The 18,173-nt window shown below is 38.8% G+C and overlaps 1 protein-coding gene across 2 annotated transcripts; it reads right to left on the reverse strand.

Moving 5' to 3' along the window:
* Window positions 1–1,176: 1,176 nt before the first annotated feature.
* Window positions 1,177–17,589, reverse strand: LOC116301971 (SCO-spondin). Of its 2 annotated transcripts, XM_031711144.2 has the most exons (3): window positions 13,298–13,653; window positions 12,811–12,887; window positions 1,177–6,240 (listed from the first exon to the last, which is right to left on the reverse strand). In XM_031711144.2, exon 3 carries the CDS (start codon window positions 6,140–6,142, stop codon window positions 1,766–1,768), a length of 4,377 nt encoding a protein of 1,458 aa, XP_031567004.1. In that variant the 5' UTR covers window positions 6,143–6,240; window positions 12,811–12,887; window positions 13,298–13,653; the 3' UTR covers window positions 1,177–1,765. The 2 variants fall into 2 exon arrangements, with proteins under 2 accessions (XP_031567004.1, XP_031567007.1); XM_031711147.2 differs by lacking the exons at window positions 12,811–12,887; window positions 13,298–13,653 and adding an exon at window positions 17,482–17,589.
* Window positions 17,590–18,173: the final 584 nt, after the last annotated feature.

Raw genomic sequence — 18,173 nt, forward strand, 5'->3', positions numbered from 1 at the left:
AAAGCAGAGCAGAGCAGAGCAGAGCAGAGCAGAGCAGAGCAGAGCAGAGCAGAGCAGAGCAGAGCAGAGCAGAGCAGATAGAAAAGATAAGAGCAGAGCAGAGCAGAGCAGAGCAGAGCAGAGCAGAGCAGAGCAGAGCAGAGCAGAGCAGAGCAGAGCAGAGCAGAGCAGAGCAGATCAGATCAGATCAGAGCAGAGCAGAGCAGAGCAAAACAGAGCAGAGAAGAGAAGAGAAGAGAAGAGAAAATCGAAAAGAAAAAAATAGAGGGGAATTTAAAAAAGAGAAGAAAAGGGAAAGGAGATTGTAAGGACGAACTGAAATGAAGAGAATGGAATTGAGAAAGGAGAAAAGAAGGAAAGGAGAAGAGAGGAGTGAAGTGAAATTAGGAAAACAATCAAAGCTAAAGCGCTAGATCAACTTGAATGTAGAAGTTGTTTCTTGTTTTATTCGGGTTCAAATTCACTAAACCTAAAATTAAAGTCCGCTGTGTCCTTCTCGTCAAATGACCCGCAATCGTTAGACAAATATATAAGTTTCATTTATTACTATTTCCACGATGAGTAATATTTTTTTCATTCTATAAACCGAAATTGATTAGTTTTGCATCCTGAATCGATGATCATTACCACGACGCTAGTATCCATCTGGAAAGCATTTGAAGGCAAGCTCGTTCTCAGATAAGCAGTTATATTTAGAATCAATATCCTTTATTGTCCATCATTGTCCGCATTGCAGTATATTCCACCTTCTCTGTCTGGCCCAAAAGCCTCAGAATCTGTCTTCCAATAAGCCTGAAGCGAGATGACGTTTTACCCCCGACTCTATACCATAATGGTTTATTTAAATTCTTTCATATTAAAATTTTTGATTCCTTAGAGAATACAGGTACAATAGTCATAATTAAAGAACAAAAGCAATGTGAAAAGGATTATGGTCTAGAGACGGGGGTAAAACGTCATCTCGCTTCAGGATTACACCTAATTTACTTAGCTCCCCCCCCTCCCCCCCCGGATCTAAGACTTCAAACAGGAGTGAGGGGGAGGGGGGAAGGCATTGCGCTTCCTACATCATCACTTCCCCCAACAATGGTCTCCCACCAAACCGTGAACTCTAATGCGCATGCGCATGAGTTTGATGTATTTCCGCTGGGCAATAATAAAAAATTGAACAATGACTAATCCCATGAATAAGATTTTATATATTTTGCATAAACGTTAAGTATAATATAACAAAAATAATCTGGTCGTTCGTACTTATGGATATGGAAAATTTAAGGTATAAATAAATAATATAAAGATAAATTTTACAGAAGTAAAGCTTTAACATTATTAACTTATAAATTATAACTAATTTGTTAGATTGACTTAATATTCTTGGGTCTAAAACCACAGGAAGCCTTATTACGATTTGGAGAATCATTCAAAATCAGACTTTGAAATGTAGGAGAAAGCTAATTTTCTTATCCCGTTTTCAACCTCCCCCTCCCCTCCAACCTACCCGAGTTATGTCCTGTCTAGTTTTTATTACTTGTTGGCTGGGCTTCCTGTGGTTTAGAATGTTATAATCTAATAAGCCTTTTCATAGTTTAAGAATCGATTCCACTGCGCATGCGATTTTATCCCGAATTTCTACTTTCTTTTGTCTAAACCTTCTTTTGTTCTTAATCAAACAAAAGAAGGTGAGAAATTCGGGATAAAATCGCATGCGCAGTGGAATAGATTCTTAAACTATGAAAAGGCTTATTTCCCCTAAATCTAAAAATCATCAAGTGTCATTGTAGCTATTTTTTTTCATTTGGTTCTTAATCCATTTAACATATGCATGAGTTATTCTCGTAAATACACTATACTTTCCCGGAACGCCACATTTTGGGTTGCCCCAACTTATAACACCTCCGATAAACCACTTCATTTTTCTGGTTCTTTTATCGAAGAATATAAATCCCCCTCCGCTGTCTCGGTTACACGAGTCCTTGGACTGGACTTTAAGCCCAGCGCAAAGCATATTCGAGGTGACGGGCCAGGTTTCATTTTCGTAGGATTTCTTACAGGATTTATGGTCTACCACTGGAATATACGCCTCTCTTAACTTTGTAGCTGGTTTTTTGGTTTCTGTTACTCCCCAGCCAAGCATGACACCTTTGGTGCCTGGTGTTCTAATAAGACGTCTTTGGTAGCCATTAGGAAGACAAGCCGGACGAACATATTCAGTGATGTTAACTCTCCAACGCAGCCTGACTAAAGCAATATCTGAGTCGTAAGTCCTCCAGTTGAATTTTGGATGAGCAATGATTTCTGCGCTCGGGATTATTTGCACGTTGGAATCCCAGTGTCTTTTTGTGATGTCATGAACACCTAAGTAGACTCTTACTCCATGATATGGAATATGGCTGTCTTTATACACAACACAGTGGGCTGCAGTTACTAGCCATTGCTCAGCAACCAGTGTCCCTCCACAATGAAAGGTATTAAACCCGGGCTGAAAGGTATCGAATTCCAACGCAACCTGCCATGGCCAAGCCCCAGGCAGTGTAGCACCCCCTCCAACAATTCTCAACCTTTTGTGAGCTACAGTATTAGAAGACTTACCGCAGAGCGGAATACACTTTGGTAAGCTGTCAGACCACTTGTTGTTTCTTTCGCAATGTCGGAGTTTCGGGCCTTCGAGGTAAAAGTGCTTGTTGCAGCTGTAAGATACGAAGTAAGAGCCGAATTGGATCTGGTCTATGAATTTACGTTCGCCATTTATAGGTGTACCAGGGTCTGGACAAGGTATGGGAGAGCCTAGCGTGATGAAGGGAGGATACGTCAGAGGGATAGGTGTGGAACATATCGAAGAATTACACGGCGATATTTCCACCGCTTTTCCTTTACACTTGATGCCAACAGCTTGGCTTAGACAGTATCGAACTCTTTTTCTCATACCAATACCACAACCCCTGTTGCAGCCTTTCCATTTGGTCCACGTGGTCCAGACGGAACTATAGTTACAGGGAGTTGCGTGACAGATTCGAGAATGAACCTCGAATGGGACTTTAGGAGAACATTTAGAGGCGTTAGTTTTGTCGTTCGGAGAGTAACAGAATCTCCATCTCATCTGATGGCCTCGTCCGCAAGACGCTGAGCACGTGCTCCACTGTGTCCATGGCAACCAGCTCACTTGACGAAAGCGTAAGTGATCGCAATCTGAAGCTTTGCAGTTCTTTACCATTAAATTCTGACCCCTGCAAACGTTTCTTTTGGTGGGATCATGACATATACGTGATCTTAATTGAATACCATTTCCACATGTTACTGAGCATGCTGTCCAGTTAGACCACGCTGACCACCCAATTGGCTTCGCGCAGGCGCGCGTGTAACAAACTCTTGCCTCTTGTTCAGGTTCTTTGCACATTTCATTACCACGCGTGCGAGTGTTTTGACTGCAGTTCCTGAATCTTACTTGCTTTCCTAAGCCGCATGAAACTGAACACGTCGACCAAGGCGACCATAGATTATACTCAACATCGACAGGGCACGGCATCACATTACAAGGTACAACATGTGTCGCATTTCCGGTACAAAGAGCACTGTTCACTATCACAGCACCCTGTGTACAGTTTCTCGTTCTTGTTCTTTTACCAAATCCACACGCTCCTATGCATTCAGACCATTTCGACCAAACACTCCTTTGTACATCAAAAGTACAGTTTGTAACAAAACAAGAAATAGTCTCATTTCTTTGACCTGGACAATTATTTTCCACTGATGTACAAGTTCTGTTCCTGGATTTTGTACCATTTGAACATGATGCGCTACATGATGTCCAGACGCTCCAATCTGACCACGCTTCCTGGAGTGCGCAGTCACCTGCGTCGCACTCTTCTATATCTGTAGAATTACCCACGCAAAGGAAATTCTTAGACGTGTGTTTACTCATACAGTTTCTTGAGCGATTTCTGAATCCTTTAGAGCAAGAAGTACTGCATTTGCTCCAGTCACTCCACCCAGACCAGATACCTACACAGATGTCTTCCACAAAACAAGACTGTGTTTCTTGCGCAAGACCAGAACAGTTCTTACCTCCGTCCTTCGGGGTCGGGTTGCTGCAACTTCTGTTTCTTCTTCTTGTCCCATTTGTACAAGGATCGATACAAGTCGACCATGAAGACCAGCTTGACCAACCACCGTCTAGAGGGCATGGAAACAAGAAACATGGTCGAACACTTTCATGTTGGCCCTCACACTTTTGATTTGACAACGTTTTATTTTGCTCGCCCAAACAAAATCGAGTTCGCATTTGTGTTCCATTGCCACATGATTTACTACATGAAGTCCAGTTAGACCACTGACTCCACACGCGTCGCACTTCACAAGACTTATTGCCACATACGACTTTTTCTAACGTCGCTCCCGAACAGTTACGACCACCATACTTAGGCGTAGGGTTTGTACAAATTCTTTTCCTATATTTATGTCCATACGAACAAGTTTTGCTACAGACTGTCCAATTCGACCATACCGACCACCCTCCGTGTACCGGGCACGGTCGAGCAATACATATACTAGATTCACTAGAGTTGCCTTTACATCCAGACCCACCATATTTTGGACTAGGGTTAGAACAAGACCTGACTCGACTTCTAGTCCCTTTTGAACAACTAACACTACAACTTGTCCAGTTACTCCATTCATTCCAATTCCCATTAATTGGACATGATCCTGAATAGCACAAAGATGTCTCAGTTGAGTTACCTTTGCAATCAATGTTATCTAAACAAGTTCTCGTTCTCGTTCTTTTGCCAAAAGCACATGTAGAACTACAGTCAGACCACAATGACCAACTTGTCCAATTTTCCTTTACACTGCAATCTCCAAGATTACATTCTTTACTTTCATGGTAATCTCCCGTACAGTTGTTACCTCCAAACTGTGGAGCAGGATTTGTGCAATTTCTAGTTCTAAATCTTTTACCAGTTGAGCAAGAACATTGAGACCATGGAGTCCATTGGGTCCACGCTCCATCTATTCCACAGACTTTATCAGTGCAAGATTTCCATTTCTTATTTTTTCCAGGACACTCTGCCCTGCCTTTCCCCTCGACGGTTGTCACACAAGTTCTAACAGAATATCTTGTACCATTTCCACATGTTTTTGAACACGGAGACCATTTGCTCCAAGAACTCCATTCACCTGCACTGCAAGTGAACTGGTCATTTCGGACAGTTGTTATTGAACGCCCTGCCAATTCCGCTGGCGCTCGACAACGAATTTCATTGCGATAATAAATAAGTCTCCTGGACGTGATCCATGTTTTGATCCAATGAAGCTTACAGTCACAAACAAAGGGGTTATTGTCTAAAGATACTTTTGAGTCTTGTGGCAGAACATCAAATATCCCTTGTGGTAAAGTACTTAGATTATTATGACTAACTGAAAGCAACTTAAGAGCAGAGATCCCGTGAAAGACATCATTATCCAATGAACTCAGTATATTGTTACTCAGATAGAGTATCGCTAAGCCCGTGAGGTTTCTAAGCGTGCCCTTTTCGATACGGGTCAACAAATTATTATTCAACCAAAAGCCTTTCAAATTAATTACACCCTGAAGTGCTTTCTGTGGGAACACACTCAACTTGTTTTTGTGAAGGTACAAACGACGAAGCGAAGTCAAGCCCCTGAATAACGTCTCGGGAATCACACGAAGATTATTGGAATCCAAGAATAGCTCTTCCAAGGATTCCAAGCCCTCGAAAGCGTTGTCGGGAAGTATTGATAACTTATTGGCGCCTAAATTTAGAGACTTTAGTTTTGCTAGGTCACGAAATGCTCTCTCTGGTAACGCTGTCAGCCGGTTCGATCTGAGATTCAGATTTTTCAAAGAAGTCAAATTCCTGAAGTTTTCTTGAGAAATGTTTGTGATAATGTTATTATAAAGGGACAAGAAGACTGATCCAGTTGGGATTTTCTTTGGAACATGGCGTAGAAGCTGAAAGCTTTCATCCGCATAAAATCCACAATAAATTGTGATGAGGCTTGAGCCATCGCATGAACACTCCTGAGGACATCTATTTTTCCCTGATAAACCGTTGGCCGAACAAGTTATGTAGAATGCATTCTGTAGCATTAGAAGCAAGGAGACTATTCGTGTCAACAGCGCCATCCTGATCAGTGAGTAATTTACTTGTTTACAACAAAATTTCCTTTGAACTATCTCTTTATGACACCGCTGGAGATGATTTCTTGCTTGTGGGCTCAATCCTGAAAAGAAAAATACAGAAATAAAGTTGGGGATATTTCAAAACAACAATTATTTTTAAAGAAACTATACCTTTGGAATCCTAGCTAAAACACTACTGCAATTGTTTGCTTCCAGAAATATTTTGCTCTCAAAGCCGCACGTGGAAATAGTGTAATGACTTTGTGTTTTGCGTTAGATTCAATTTTATGAAAATAATAATAATTTGTCAATCCATAGGCCGAGGTCAATGCATTCATCATCAGCACTAACTGCTACCACGTGTTCAGCACTCATGTCTTTTCAACCCGGAAAGCTAACAAATTAGGCATTTTTTGACCTCAATCACAAGCTTTACCCTCAAATTGCGTGGGTGGGGGACGGTTAACAGAACTTTAACTTCAAATGAGTGAAATATGTGCTACAAGACGAACGACAGACTATGTTTGGTTTCTTACAAGGGTCTATTGTCTCACGTTATTTGCATTTTAAAAAGCTTTTGCTGAATAACAAACGTTAATCAATGTCGACTGAACTGTATTGTTTCAAGCATTTGATTATCGTTGTCGAAAACCAAACAACTTTGAATCACTTGCCTCGTGAAGCGAAAAACTTCTTTTTTCACCATAAGCTTTAATCTACAAAATATCATTACTGAAAGTATCATATTTTTTTGTTTTTCGTTACTTTATTAAAATATCAATCAGGTTTGGCAATATGCCACAGAAAGCTAAGACAAAAATGCTTCCATGCTTTCCGATTTGTTTACGCAAAGCTTACAAAGTAATAAAATCAAATTATTTATCGTTTAGCTGAAGGAATATTGAATTCGTCTATCGAAAAATCTTGGAGCTAGAAATTCGTGAAATTTCTTCGTAGATAACCAATAGAAGCGAAAAAGCGAGAACAAACATTTGAGCTTAGCTGAAGGTAGAATACACAAAAAGACAGGTATCAAAAGCTATGACAATAGTTTTCGGTTTAGCGTCTCCATTACGCTTCCTCTGTGAAGTAACCTAATCAAACAAGACCGCCAAATGGTACGGGTTTTATTTGGACTAGAGGAGGCAAGGGTTATCGATTTATGGAAAGCTATCAGTTCCCGAGCATTTGGAAGATGATAACGCGATGCTAGAGAGTTTAAGATCCTCGTTTACGGTAAACGTGAAACGTCAGTTGATTTTAAAACAATTCTTTAAAATTAGTGAAAAGGAATTGCAAAAATCTCCAAGTAGTAGATAAACAAAAGAATACTTGTCTTTATCGGGAAGGTTTGCAAAAGGTAAAATGAAATGTAGGGAAACGATGAAAACGTGGTCACGTTTGCCGTTCGCGGGAAGGAAAAACGGGGATCTTAATCTGCCTACTGTACCATATGAAGTATAGTCACTACTAGCCTCCTTCGCAGCCGTTCTTAGGGTCGTCACGCAACGTTTCCCTCCCCACAGGGAAACGTTGCGTGACGACCCTAAGAACGGCTGCGAAGGAGGCTAAGTCACTACTGGATACTAGAAAATTATACATCAAACCCATTTAGTGGTCTATCAATGCTGCATTCTAATTGGATGAGCTATTACTAGGCTAGCAAGTTATATCCTAGTAGCGAAAAGTGCAGGCTTTGAAAGCCAAAAACATTAAATTTAACTTAATTCAAAACTTATGTATCTGACCGAGTGGTTGGATTTGACTAATTAGCAATTAGTCATCGAGTCAATAGACCATTCGCGCTCGAGGACTAATTACTAAATATGAGACCGATGGTCGTAAAATATATTAAATATAATAAGCTACGTTCGATATCCTAAACAATTGATTGACTTGATTGCAAGATCTTATTCACATGGTACTTCATATATGGTACAAGCACGTGGATCACTAAATATGTTTATTTGTAAGAATTAAAATGATGTAAATATATGACGTTCATTCCCTTAGGCAATAATTAAAAAATAATAATTAATAATTTTTTCTTAAAAAAACGGAAGGAATAGCGCAATTAGAGTAAATTAGATTATCGTATGTCGCAGTTAATATCAGAAAACATGTTCTCATGAGTTATGAAATTATTGGTAATTATTGATAAAATTAAAATTAAAGCCAAAAAGCAACAGATATTTATCCTAACTTATGAAAAAGCACCGTTTTTAGAAACTTATTTTCAGTTATTGCGATTATGAAAATTTGAATCGCACACAAACCTAACTTCCAAGCATTAGTGTGACTCAAGGTACGCAAGCAGCTTGTATCGATATGTGGAATGCGATTTGTGTTATTTTTCTAACATGAAAATAGAACTGACAAATTACTTGTAAGCCTTTAAATGCTGATGGCCAACACATAAACCGCCACTAACATATCTTAAAGTAAACTTATTTTGGGTGCTTTATGATTTGTAGCCACTTTCTTACCGAGTCCCAAATGCTTTTTCCTTCTTCATTTGCTCTCATCGCAATCAAGCCAGCGCCAGCGCCAGCGCCCAAGAAAATACTGCACACAGTTATAAAAAGGGAAGGGAATCAAAGTAATTTGCGTTTTAAATGGCTGACCATTCCATCGGAAGGTTCTGGCCACAAACAAGTAACCACATCCACGAAAATCACACGCCTACATTAAATGTTGCAGTCATATTCTGAATCATAGCGGTCATTTTCGATACGTTCAACAGTGATACAGCTTAATTAGAATATTGCCTTGATAATTCCAAGCCACCCCCGGTCCAGCGTTTACCATACAATTCGGAATAGACCTTTCCAGAATACTAAACAGTTGTTGGAGATAGAAATTGCGTTTATGCATTCATATTTTACCAAGACTTTGGCCCATTTTCTTGTGTCTCTCAAGAAAATTCGCGAAATGTCTTTCACAGACTCGCGATCGCACAAGCAGAATACTCCAGTTCCTTTATTATTAGGATTAGTCTCTAGTTTGTGTAGAATATTTATGTGTTCCAGTGAAGGTCTGTGCATGGAATTCAAAGTGTTTGCATTACAGGGCCGTAGCCATAAATGTATGTGATTGGTCCGGTTTTCGAGGGTTTTCGGTTTTTCTTACATTACAAAAAAATGTCTTATATTTTTTTCCCGAAAGCTGGTCCGGTTGAAACAGACCAACCGTACCGGTGACTACGGCCCTGCATTATAGAGGTTGTGCATTCTTTATACTTTACTCAATTGTTCATGTTTGTGAATATTTCTTTACTGAAAAGAGGCTAAACCTGAGTCTGTAATCAAAAAAATACAGCGGTATTGTACGAAAAATGGGATCTATGTATAATTATATCCTTTGATCCACTGACGACGGTCTCTCTCCTCTCGCGTATGTGCATTGCATTTATTGATTATTAAGTTTTTTCAGTCCCTAAGGTTGCAATATTATAAAACTTCCGATTTTGGCAAATTTTCAACGTTATTAAAAAACTGAAGTGTTACCGCAGCAGGTTTTCCGTAAAACAAATGATATAATATTCGAAGGGCTTTTGCTATTGGTCACTGCGTGGTCGGTTCGAGAAGCTAAAGCGGCTTTTGGCAGGTTCATATATTCAAAACCGCCATACGACAGGAGGTCTTTATCGGCACTATCAAACTCGAATAAAGATATATTCAAATTTTATCAAACCCTGAAACAACTTTTGGAATGATGTAACGACCTCTGGGCTGATCTAACCTGTCAGGGCACAGCTCGCTCACTGGTCGAACCCTGAAACTATCTTTGGCTGATCAAAGTCAGGGCACGACTAACTCGCAGATCAAGCCTGAAACAATCTTTGGCTGATCAAAATCAGGGCATGGCTAACTCACAACAAATCGAAATGGAAATAGCACATGTTAGGTTTTGCAAAGGGAGAAAAACTAGAGAACTCGGAAAACAACTCTTGTGGAATTCAAGGGAGAGAGAATATATGCAATGCCGAGACCAGGCCTAGGAATCGACTTGAGAACCCATGGAGATTCTCATGGACAAAAAAAAAAAAAAAAAAAAAAAAAACGACTGAAATTAAATATAGAAATACTGTTTTGGGATTGGATTACTAAAGAGCGAAAACGCGCAGGACAACACAATAGTCCCCTTCACAGTTCCCTGCGCCATCTTGAAAGGTAGCCGTGCCTTTGCATGGAAGCGAGACGAACGGTGAGCTTGCACCTTGAACAATTATTCACATGTCTCTATCATTGCAAGCTCACCGTTCGTCTCGCTTCCATGCAAAGGCACGGCTACCTTTCAAGATGGCGCAGGGAATTGTGAAGGAGACTATTGCACAATAAGAGAATAAGTAAGTAAATAGTGAATACGGCCCTAACACTAAGGGACTATTGCACAATAAGAGAATAAGTCAGTAAATAGTGAATACGGCCCTAACACTAAGGGACTATTGCACAATAAGAGAATAAGTAAGTAAATAGTGAATACGGCCCTAACACTAAGGGACTATTGCACAATAAGAGAATAAGTCAGTAAATAGTGAATACGGCCCTAACACTAAGGGACTATTGCACAATAAGAGAATAAGTAAGTAAATAGTGAATACGGCCCTAACACTGCACAATCTTTTCCCTTTTTTCTAACGATATCTTTGATGGCTCCTACAATGATTCTGTTTTCTATCGTCATTCAAATTCACTGAAACATTCAAAGCGTTGATGGTGGCCATTGCTAGCCGGCCGGCGCCGCGTCAATCCGAATTAATACCCAACGATTAACCTTGTCAAGTTATTACTGTGTTAAACATGTTTTCTATATTGTACATGAAAGTGTTCCTAGACGCACCGAATGACTCAGTGCACGGTTAACAACTATTAATCTATCAATAAATTATGGACAAAGTCCATAGCTTTTGACTCTTAATTTATAATCCACCAATCCGGCTGGGGCTTCATTGTGTGGACGGGTAGATTATCTAGGTTTGATATTAACTATGATGCGATAGAGAGCGGGCACTATTATTTATGATCATGTACGATGTTGTGGTTTCAGGAAATTCTTCGAAACTATGGTAAGTGCGTAGTGGTATGGTAAGAAGAAAGATAGGACTTGGACGCGCAATAAGTTAAGATGTCATTTGAAAAAAAATATGTAGAAGCGGCTTGGATCTTTACGCAATACTTGGAGAATGCATCACGGTAGGTCTAAGCTTCGTTATTATCATTATTATTAATTTAGACTTGGATATCAGAGAAAAGTCGAACTTCAGGATAAAAAGAACCTCTGGCAAACTTTGAAAAACCTCATAATCACCGCTCCAGCAGTTGTTATCGTCTCATAATCACCGGTCGCTCGACCAATCACAGCTCGAGAAACTCTATATTACACCCATAATCATTTTGGCTTTAGGCGAATAATTGTTAATTATTGTATTTAACATTATAACATGTAAAATTATAATTCAAATTGGATCCGGCATTTTATTATTATTGAGGGCCAAGGGATTTTCAGAAGAAGATATTGACTACGTATTATTTTCTCGCCAAATCATTTACTAAAATGAGAACTGACTTTTTGTCGACGTTTTCATAGACCATTATACCTCTCGGTCCTCTCAGGTATGTTTAAGTGTAACTTTTAGAAACCATAAAATATCCGTTAAGGTTATCATACTTCAGTAGTAAATTGTTCTTTTCTCTAGCTGAGAGATCAGAGTCAGGTCCCTCTTCTGTTATATTTCTAATTTTCACCTATGACGGCGCCATCACACATCCCCTGAAAATACTTGACAATGCCTTGTCGCCCTTGGGCAAGTAGCTTAATTACTATGATTGAGAAGATAGATACAAAATATATAATCTAAATTTTGAAGTGTCCCGCATGGGACAACACGAAGAATCGAGTGGTCCACACTTGCCATCTGAAGTGGCCCCCATTGGCACCTCTCTGGACTATAGCAATGAAAACAAGGCTGTAATCTAAGCCATGCTTGTACTTTTAATTACTATGATTGAGAAGATAGATACAAAGTATATAATCTAAATTTTGAAGTGTCCCGCATGGGACAACACGAAGAATCGAGAGGTCCACACTTGCCATCTGAAGTGGCCCCCATTGGCACCTCTCTGGACTATAGCAATGAACTATATACCCTGTAATCTAAGCCATGCTTGTACTTATCTTTTTCCGAGCGAGCGGCAGTTCATATTTGATCAACAACAGGAGAAAACTTCACTAACCTATTCTAGTCGTACTACATGAAGGTCTGTTTATGTACACTTCGTCTAGACAAAGTTTGCTAACAAGGGTCTAAACTTTCCGTTGATGGCATCTTTTCCGGTCAAAACTAAAAATTAAGCACACGATAATGGATTGACAAATAACATCTGAAAGATTATTGAAGACAGAATCCATGCACGTACTCTTACTTTTATGTGTCTTAATTTCACATTTGAAGATCATTTGTAAGGTATTTTGCTGGTGTGACGTAGATCTTTGAACGGACGAATTTGTTAATAAAATGTTTCACATACCAAACCTCAGTGAATAGTACCGCTATCTTAGCGAAAAATCAGTAAAGGTTCACGGCCTGTAATCTCCAAGAGTGAACAAGATTCTTGATATAAAAGCAAAACAGAGTAACCTAAACTGAATTTTGACTTGCCAGGCGTTACCTTGCTCTTTGATAACACAAGTAAAGTTTGCTGCCTGAAGACTGAACCAGTGCAATTCCAATTTAGATGATTTGCCTCTGTGGATTTACGAAAAGGCATGTAATGTTTAGGGCAATTTAATGAAAACCACGCTTACAAACGAAGGGTAAAGGTCGTAACAAAAATCCAAAAGAAACATAAAAGAAGATTGGGGAAATTTAAACGCGAGGCTGACTGATGCTGCATGGAACATTCATCGCCAATTGAACCCTCAATAAAATGTAACAAAAATTCTAATATAACAAACTTTATATAATAACTCGCTTGTTAGACAAATTTTGGGAGATGCCTTTACTCTTTGAAAGAATACTAATAAAGCTTGGACAAGAATTTGAAGCTTGAAGAATAAAAAAACAACAACAGTGAAATGCATTGGCATCGTTTGCCAAATGAATCTTCGAGCGAAAGGAACAAAAGCTGCATAGCCAAATATTGTCTTCTAACTTACCAATGATTCAAGATTCCCTACGACAAATCCACAGATAAACCAACTCTTCCTTCTAAAATCCTAAACCGTGCTTAGAAACTTGAAGTGAGTTAACTAAAGAGTACTGTTCTAATCAGCGAAGGACAGTCTGCCACGCGCCATGGTCACGTAACAATGAACAAGTACAATCCTTGTACAGGAATTTCTCATCGTACACCCGGCAGTATATGTGAGCTTATTATCAATATCTCAATCGCTAAGAGCTCCCAAAGTTCATGTTAATTAATCTGAATCCTAAAATAACTAAAGACATCCCGGCTTATATTATGCTACCGGATATCAAGGCAGCTCAAGGTCGAACGGAAGAACCCCGTGAACACTCCGATTTCCGCCATTTTGTAAGTCGCATTTCACCAGCTGCTTATCAAGGCCTCGGTTCTTCCTGTATCGAGCATTGAAGTCAAAAGCAATTACATGAAATAGATACATCGTATTATGAGATTAAATACATGTTCACAAGATGTTGAGTCGCAAACCATTGTAACATTTATTTATTCTAACTATATCGTTCAAAACTACAAGCATTTATAATCGAAAGCCGAAATTCCCCATCGTTGTCGGATCTTGCTTCCTTCCCTAAATCATACTCTAAGAATCGATATAAATCTGACATAAGATTTCGGCAAATTTTATCATATTTTTCTAGCAGCAGACACTAACCGCAATGGTACCAGGAGGTTTTTATGAATAGATTGCGGTTAGATCAATACAAAGATGTTTGTAGGATATTTTGAAACTGTGACATTCAGCACATGATTTATCGTAATAGGCCCTAGCCATCTTGTAGCTTAATTTCCTTTAATTCCAATGTGTTTTGTAGCAAGTGATGTTCCAAATTTATATCGGCTTTTCTGTCTCGCCCTCATACAGTATCGTCTTAATATCGCTGCATTTGCTTAAATTCTGTCTTAATATATGGATAAGTAATTTATTATTTTACTTAGGTCCTTGATCATTTTATTACTTTTTATTTTATTTTCATTCGTTGTTTGTCATCTTCTTTTATTCTTTCTTCCATTAATTAATTCATCCATCCATCCACCCACCCACCCACCCATCCATCCATCCATCCATCCATCCATCCATCCATCCATCCATCCATCCAGCTATCCATCCATCCATCCATCCATCCATCCATCCATCCATCCATCCATCCATCCATCCACCCACCCACCCACCCACCCATCCATCCACCCACCCACCCATCCATCCATCCATCCACCCACCCATCCATCCATCCATCCATTCGTTCATTTATTCTTGCATTCTTTCATTCATTCATTCTCTTTTTTCTTCCGTTTTTGTAATTTTTTTCTTCCTTTTTGCCTTTTTTCCATTCTTTTCTTTTCTTTCTATTTCTTCCTTGGTTTGTTTCTTACCTTCTCGTTTTTTAATCGTAGATAAATTTAAATTAAGTTGTCCTTCTTATTTTCTTTCATCCTAACTCAACGTCCTTTTAACTTGGGCTTTCCTTGGTTACTCCCATTGCCCTCATATTCCTCTCTTTCCGTTTCCTCAATTAAAACTAAAACTATGTTTTTAATTTTTGAAGAATACCAGCCAATCAGATACTCCTGATGATATATAGTCCTCACTACTTAACAGAGTTTTGATCCATCACAAGACGTGGCTCTTATTATTCACGATCAGTCTCGTGATCACCAAGGTAGATGTGAAGTATAATATAACTTTATACATCATTTTGCGGCGCCCTAAAAGCTAAATACCCGGTAATTATGGCTCCTGGTGAATTCATCCGTTGCTTAAACATCATAAACAACACGCTATTTATCTTATCATCATTAATTGGATTTGAGGAACGGACCATAAGATAATTGAGGAGGAGTTCCGTAAATCCCCACCCAAACCCCAAAGAAATATATCAAGCAAATACGTGAAACCTCTCCTTTCAGTACAGAAATATCAAGCAAACCCAAAACAAATGCGTGCAGAGGTTGTTACAAAGAAAGGAAGGAAGAAAGGAAGAAATGAACGAACGAACAAACTAACAAACGAAAGAAAGAAAGAACGAACGAAAGAGAGAAAGAAAGAAAAAAAAAAAGAAAGAAAGAACGAACGAACGAATGAAAAAACGAACGAAAGAGCGAAAGAAAGAAAGAAAGAAAGAGAAAGAAAGAAAGAAAGAAAAAAAGAAAGAGAGAAAGAAAGAAAGAGATAAAGAAAGAAAGAGAGAAAGAAAGAAATACAAAAAACAATAATCAACTACGAACGAAGAATTAAAAAACGAACGAAAGAGCGAAAGAAAGAAAGAAAGAAAGAGAAAGAAAGAAAGAAAGAGAAAGAAAGAAAGAAAGAGAAAGAAAGAAAAGAAAGAAAGAGATAAAGAAAGAAAGAAAGAGAGAAAGAAAGAAAGAAAGAAAGAAAAAAACATAGTGCAACACAAATTCCTGCAGCCCTCTCTCAATTATCTAATGCATGGTCCATCCCTAAATACCCGGTAATTGTGGCTCCTGGCGAATACATCCGTTGCTTAAACATCATAAGCCACACGCTATCACGCACACGTTTCATCATCATATTAATTGGATTTAAGGATTCCAAATGATCCTGAAAACTGCATTTATCTTTAGGGAATCTAGAATGGCACAGCTGTGGTACTCGCCTCTCACCTTTGGGGTCTCGCGGGTTCGATTCCTGTATTCCGCATCACAAGTGAGTAAAGTTTGCCTTTGGGTCTCTCACTTAATCATTTCGAGGGGATTTCTCCAGATATCCGGTTTTCCTCTCATCGCAAAACCTAAAATTAAAGCGCTAAATTCCAATTCGATCTGTGAGTTAACTGTGCCCTGACTTCGAACAGCCCAGAATTCGTTAAAATTTTGTTTTTTAGGGTCTGGGCGTGACGCTACTATAGTTAAAACTAAAAATCTACGAGCCATTTATATAGGTCATTTATCCGGTTTTAGCAGTAAATTAAATAAACTCCATTAATTTTAATCAGCACTCCAGGTATTAAATAAATGATATGGCTAACAACCTTGATGACCGTATTTGAGGCTCCTTAACAGCTGCTGTTTCCATGACGATGAGGGTCAATCTGAGAAAACGTGCATGCTAGTAGCCAATCAGAATCGAGAATATTTACAATGAATTTCAAGGCCATCAAATGAAAATTAAAGAAAGCCGAAACGTTTCTAATAAGCGCTTGATAACAGTGGCACGATTTTTTATGAGTTTTATATTCTTATTGCAACTGACATGACCTACTGCCGGGCATGTTTTTTGATTTTTTGCCGTGGCTAATGCACCCTTCTTAAAATTGTACTAAATGAAAATACGAAAGAAATGCCACAAATTCCATCGAGAAATAGCGTGATTTCTTTGGTATTTTCATGTTAACCTCGCATTTCAGTCCGTTTATTGAGACCCCGCTTCATAGACAGACGAAATAGATGCACATACGAGTAGACTATGAAAATAGCAGTTCCTATACTAGGATATATACCACGGGACGATGGAGAGTCATGCAAGAGAGTTTTTTGATTTAGACAACACGGCACAAGTTGGCAAATTTCTATTCATTGCTGCATTGAAAAAGATTAATTAAAATGTAAGACAATGTCGATGGAAATCTAGAAAAAATCCTTCAAATTTGATAGATTGATAGCCTGAAATTTGATTGATGCCCTGAAACAACCTCTGAGCTGAATAAAAGGTATCAGAGTCAGGGCATGGCTAACTCACAGAACGAAGGCCCTGAAACAACCTCTGGGCTGATCTAAGTCAGGGCACAGCTAACTTACAGATTGAACCCTGAAACAACCTCTGGGCTGATCAAAGTCAGGGCACGGCTAACTCACAGATCAAACCCTGAAACAACCTCTGGGCTGATCTAAGTCAGGGCAAGGCTAACTTAAAGATAATATCGAATTCAAACTGAGCGTTTTAGTTTTTGCGGAGGGTTCTGACGAACTAATACAATAACTAAAGCTCTATATATCGAGTCGACATCTGTAACACCACTAAAATTCGCCTACAGATTCGAATATTTTCTGCGCTTCATATGGTTCTACAGTAGAACCTCTCTTGCTTTGTTTTTGAATTATTTGTGTTAGTTCTGCTTATATATTTGACTAATAACATGATTAACAGCCCTGTTGTACTAAAAATATAATGTTACTAACCTTACTTTGGATTAAGAGTTCGAAATCAATGGAAAATGTGCCCACTGAAGAAGCCGTTAAAGGGATTCTTCCTTTCACAAATGCGAATACCAATACTGTAGACATATGATAATCAACTTAGCTCAGTCAACAGGATGTTAAACAGAAAGAACCGGTTTATTTTCTATTGAAAAACATTTCTTTGTCTTTAAAGAAGCTGGTTCTCAGAAATGTCAAAACAATGAGAACTGAAAACGTGCAGAAAAGCCACGGGAGTGTGTTGAGTTAAAAACAGGAACGTTAATCAAAAGTTATAAAAGACATCATCTTCATTGAGTCTTTAAAAAATAATCATTTTGTTGATTGAAATTTTGTAAACATTTTGGCGCCTTTTTCTTTAAGTCAGTCATCATTTTTGTCAGATTTAATACATTTTCTTTGAATAGTTTTTTCCTGGGTGATCACTGAGCACGAGAAAAGAGTTTTCATGGCGTGCTGGAAGTCAGGTATAAGGAAGACTTATATTTTATATAATAACAGCATACTGCTGTGAAGGAATAATGCATGGAATAACTTAGATCGAAGCTTTGAATGTGTGATCAATTTAGGCCAGTTGCATTACAATAGGAGGCGTGCTGTTTTGGGATTTTTCTCAGCGTGCTTGAAACAAAACTATCACGAAATGATCAACTGGAAGTTTGAATCTTTTCCAA

The sequence above is a fragment of the Actinia tenebrosa genome, unplaced genomic scaffold, assembly GCF_029948245.1.
Source record: "Actinia tenebrosa isolate PJP-AT-01 unplaced genomic scaffold, QUT_ActTen_1.0 PGA_scaffold12__29_contigs__length_12842862, whole genome shotgun sequence".
In the NCBI taxonomy this organism is placed as follows: domain Eukaryota; kingdom Metazoa; phylum Cnidaria; class Anthozoa; order Actiniaria; family Actiniidae; genus Actinia; species Actinia tenebrosa.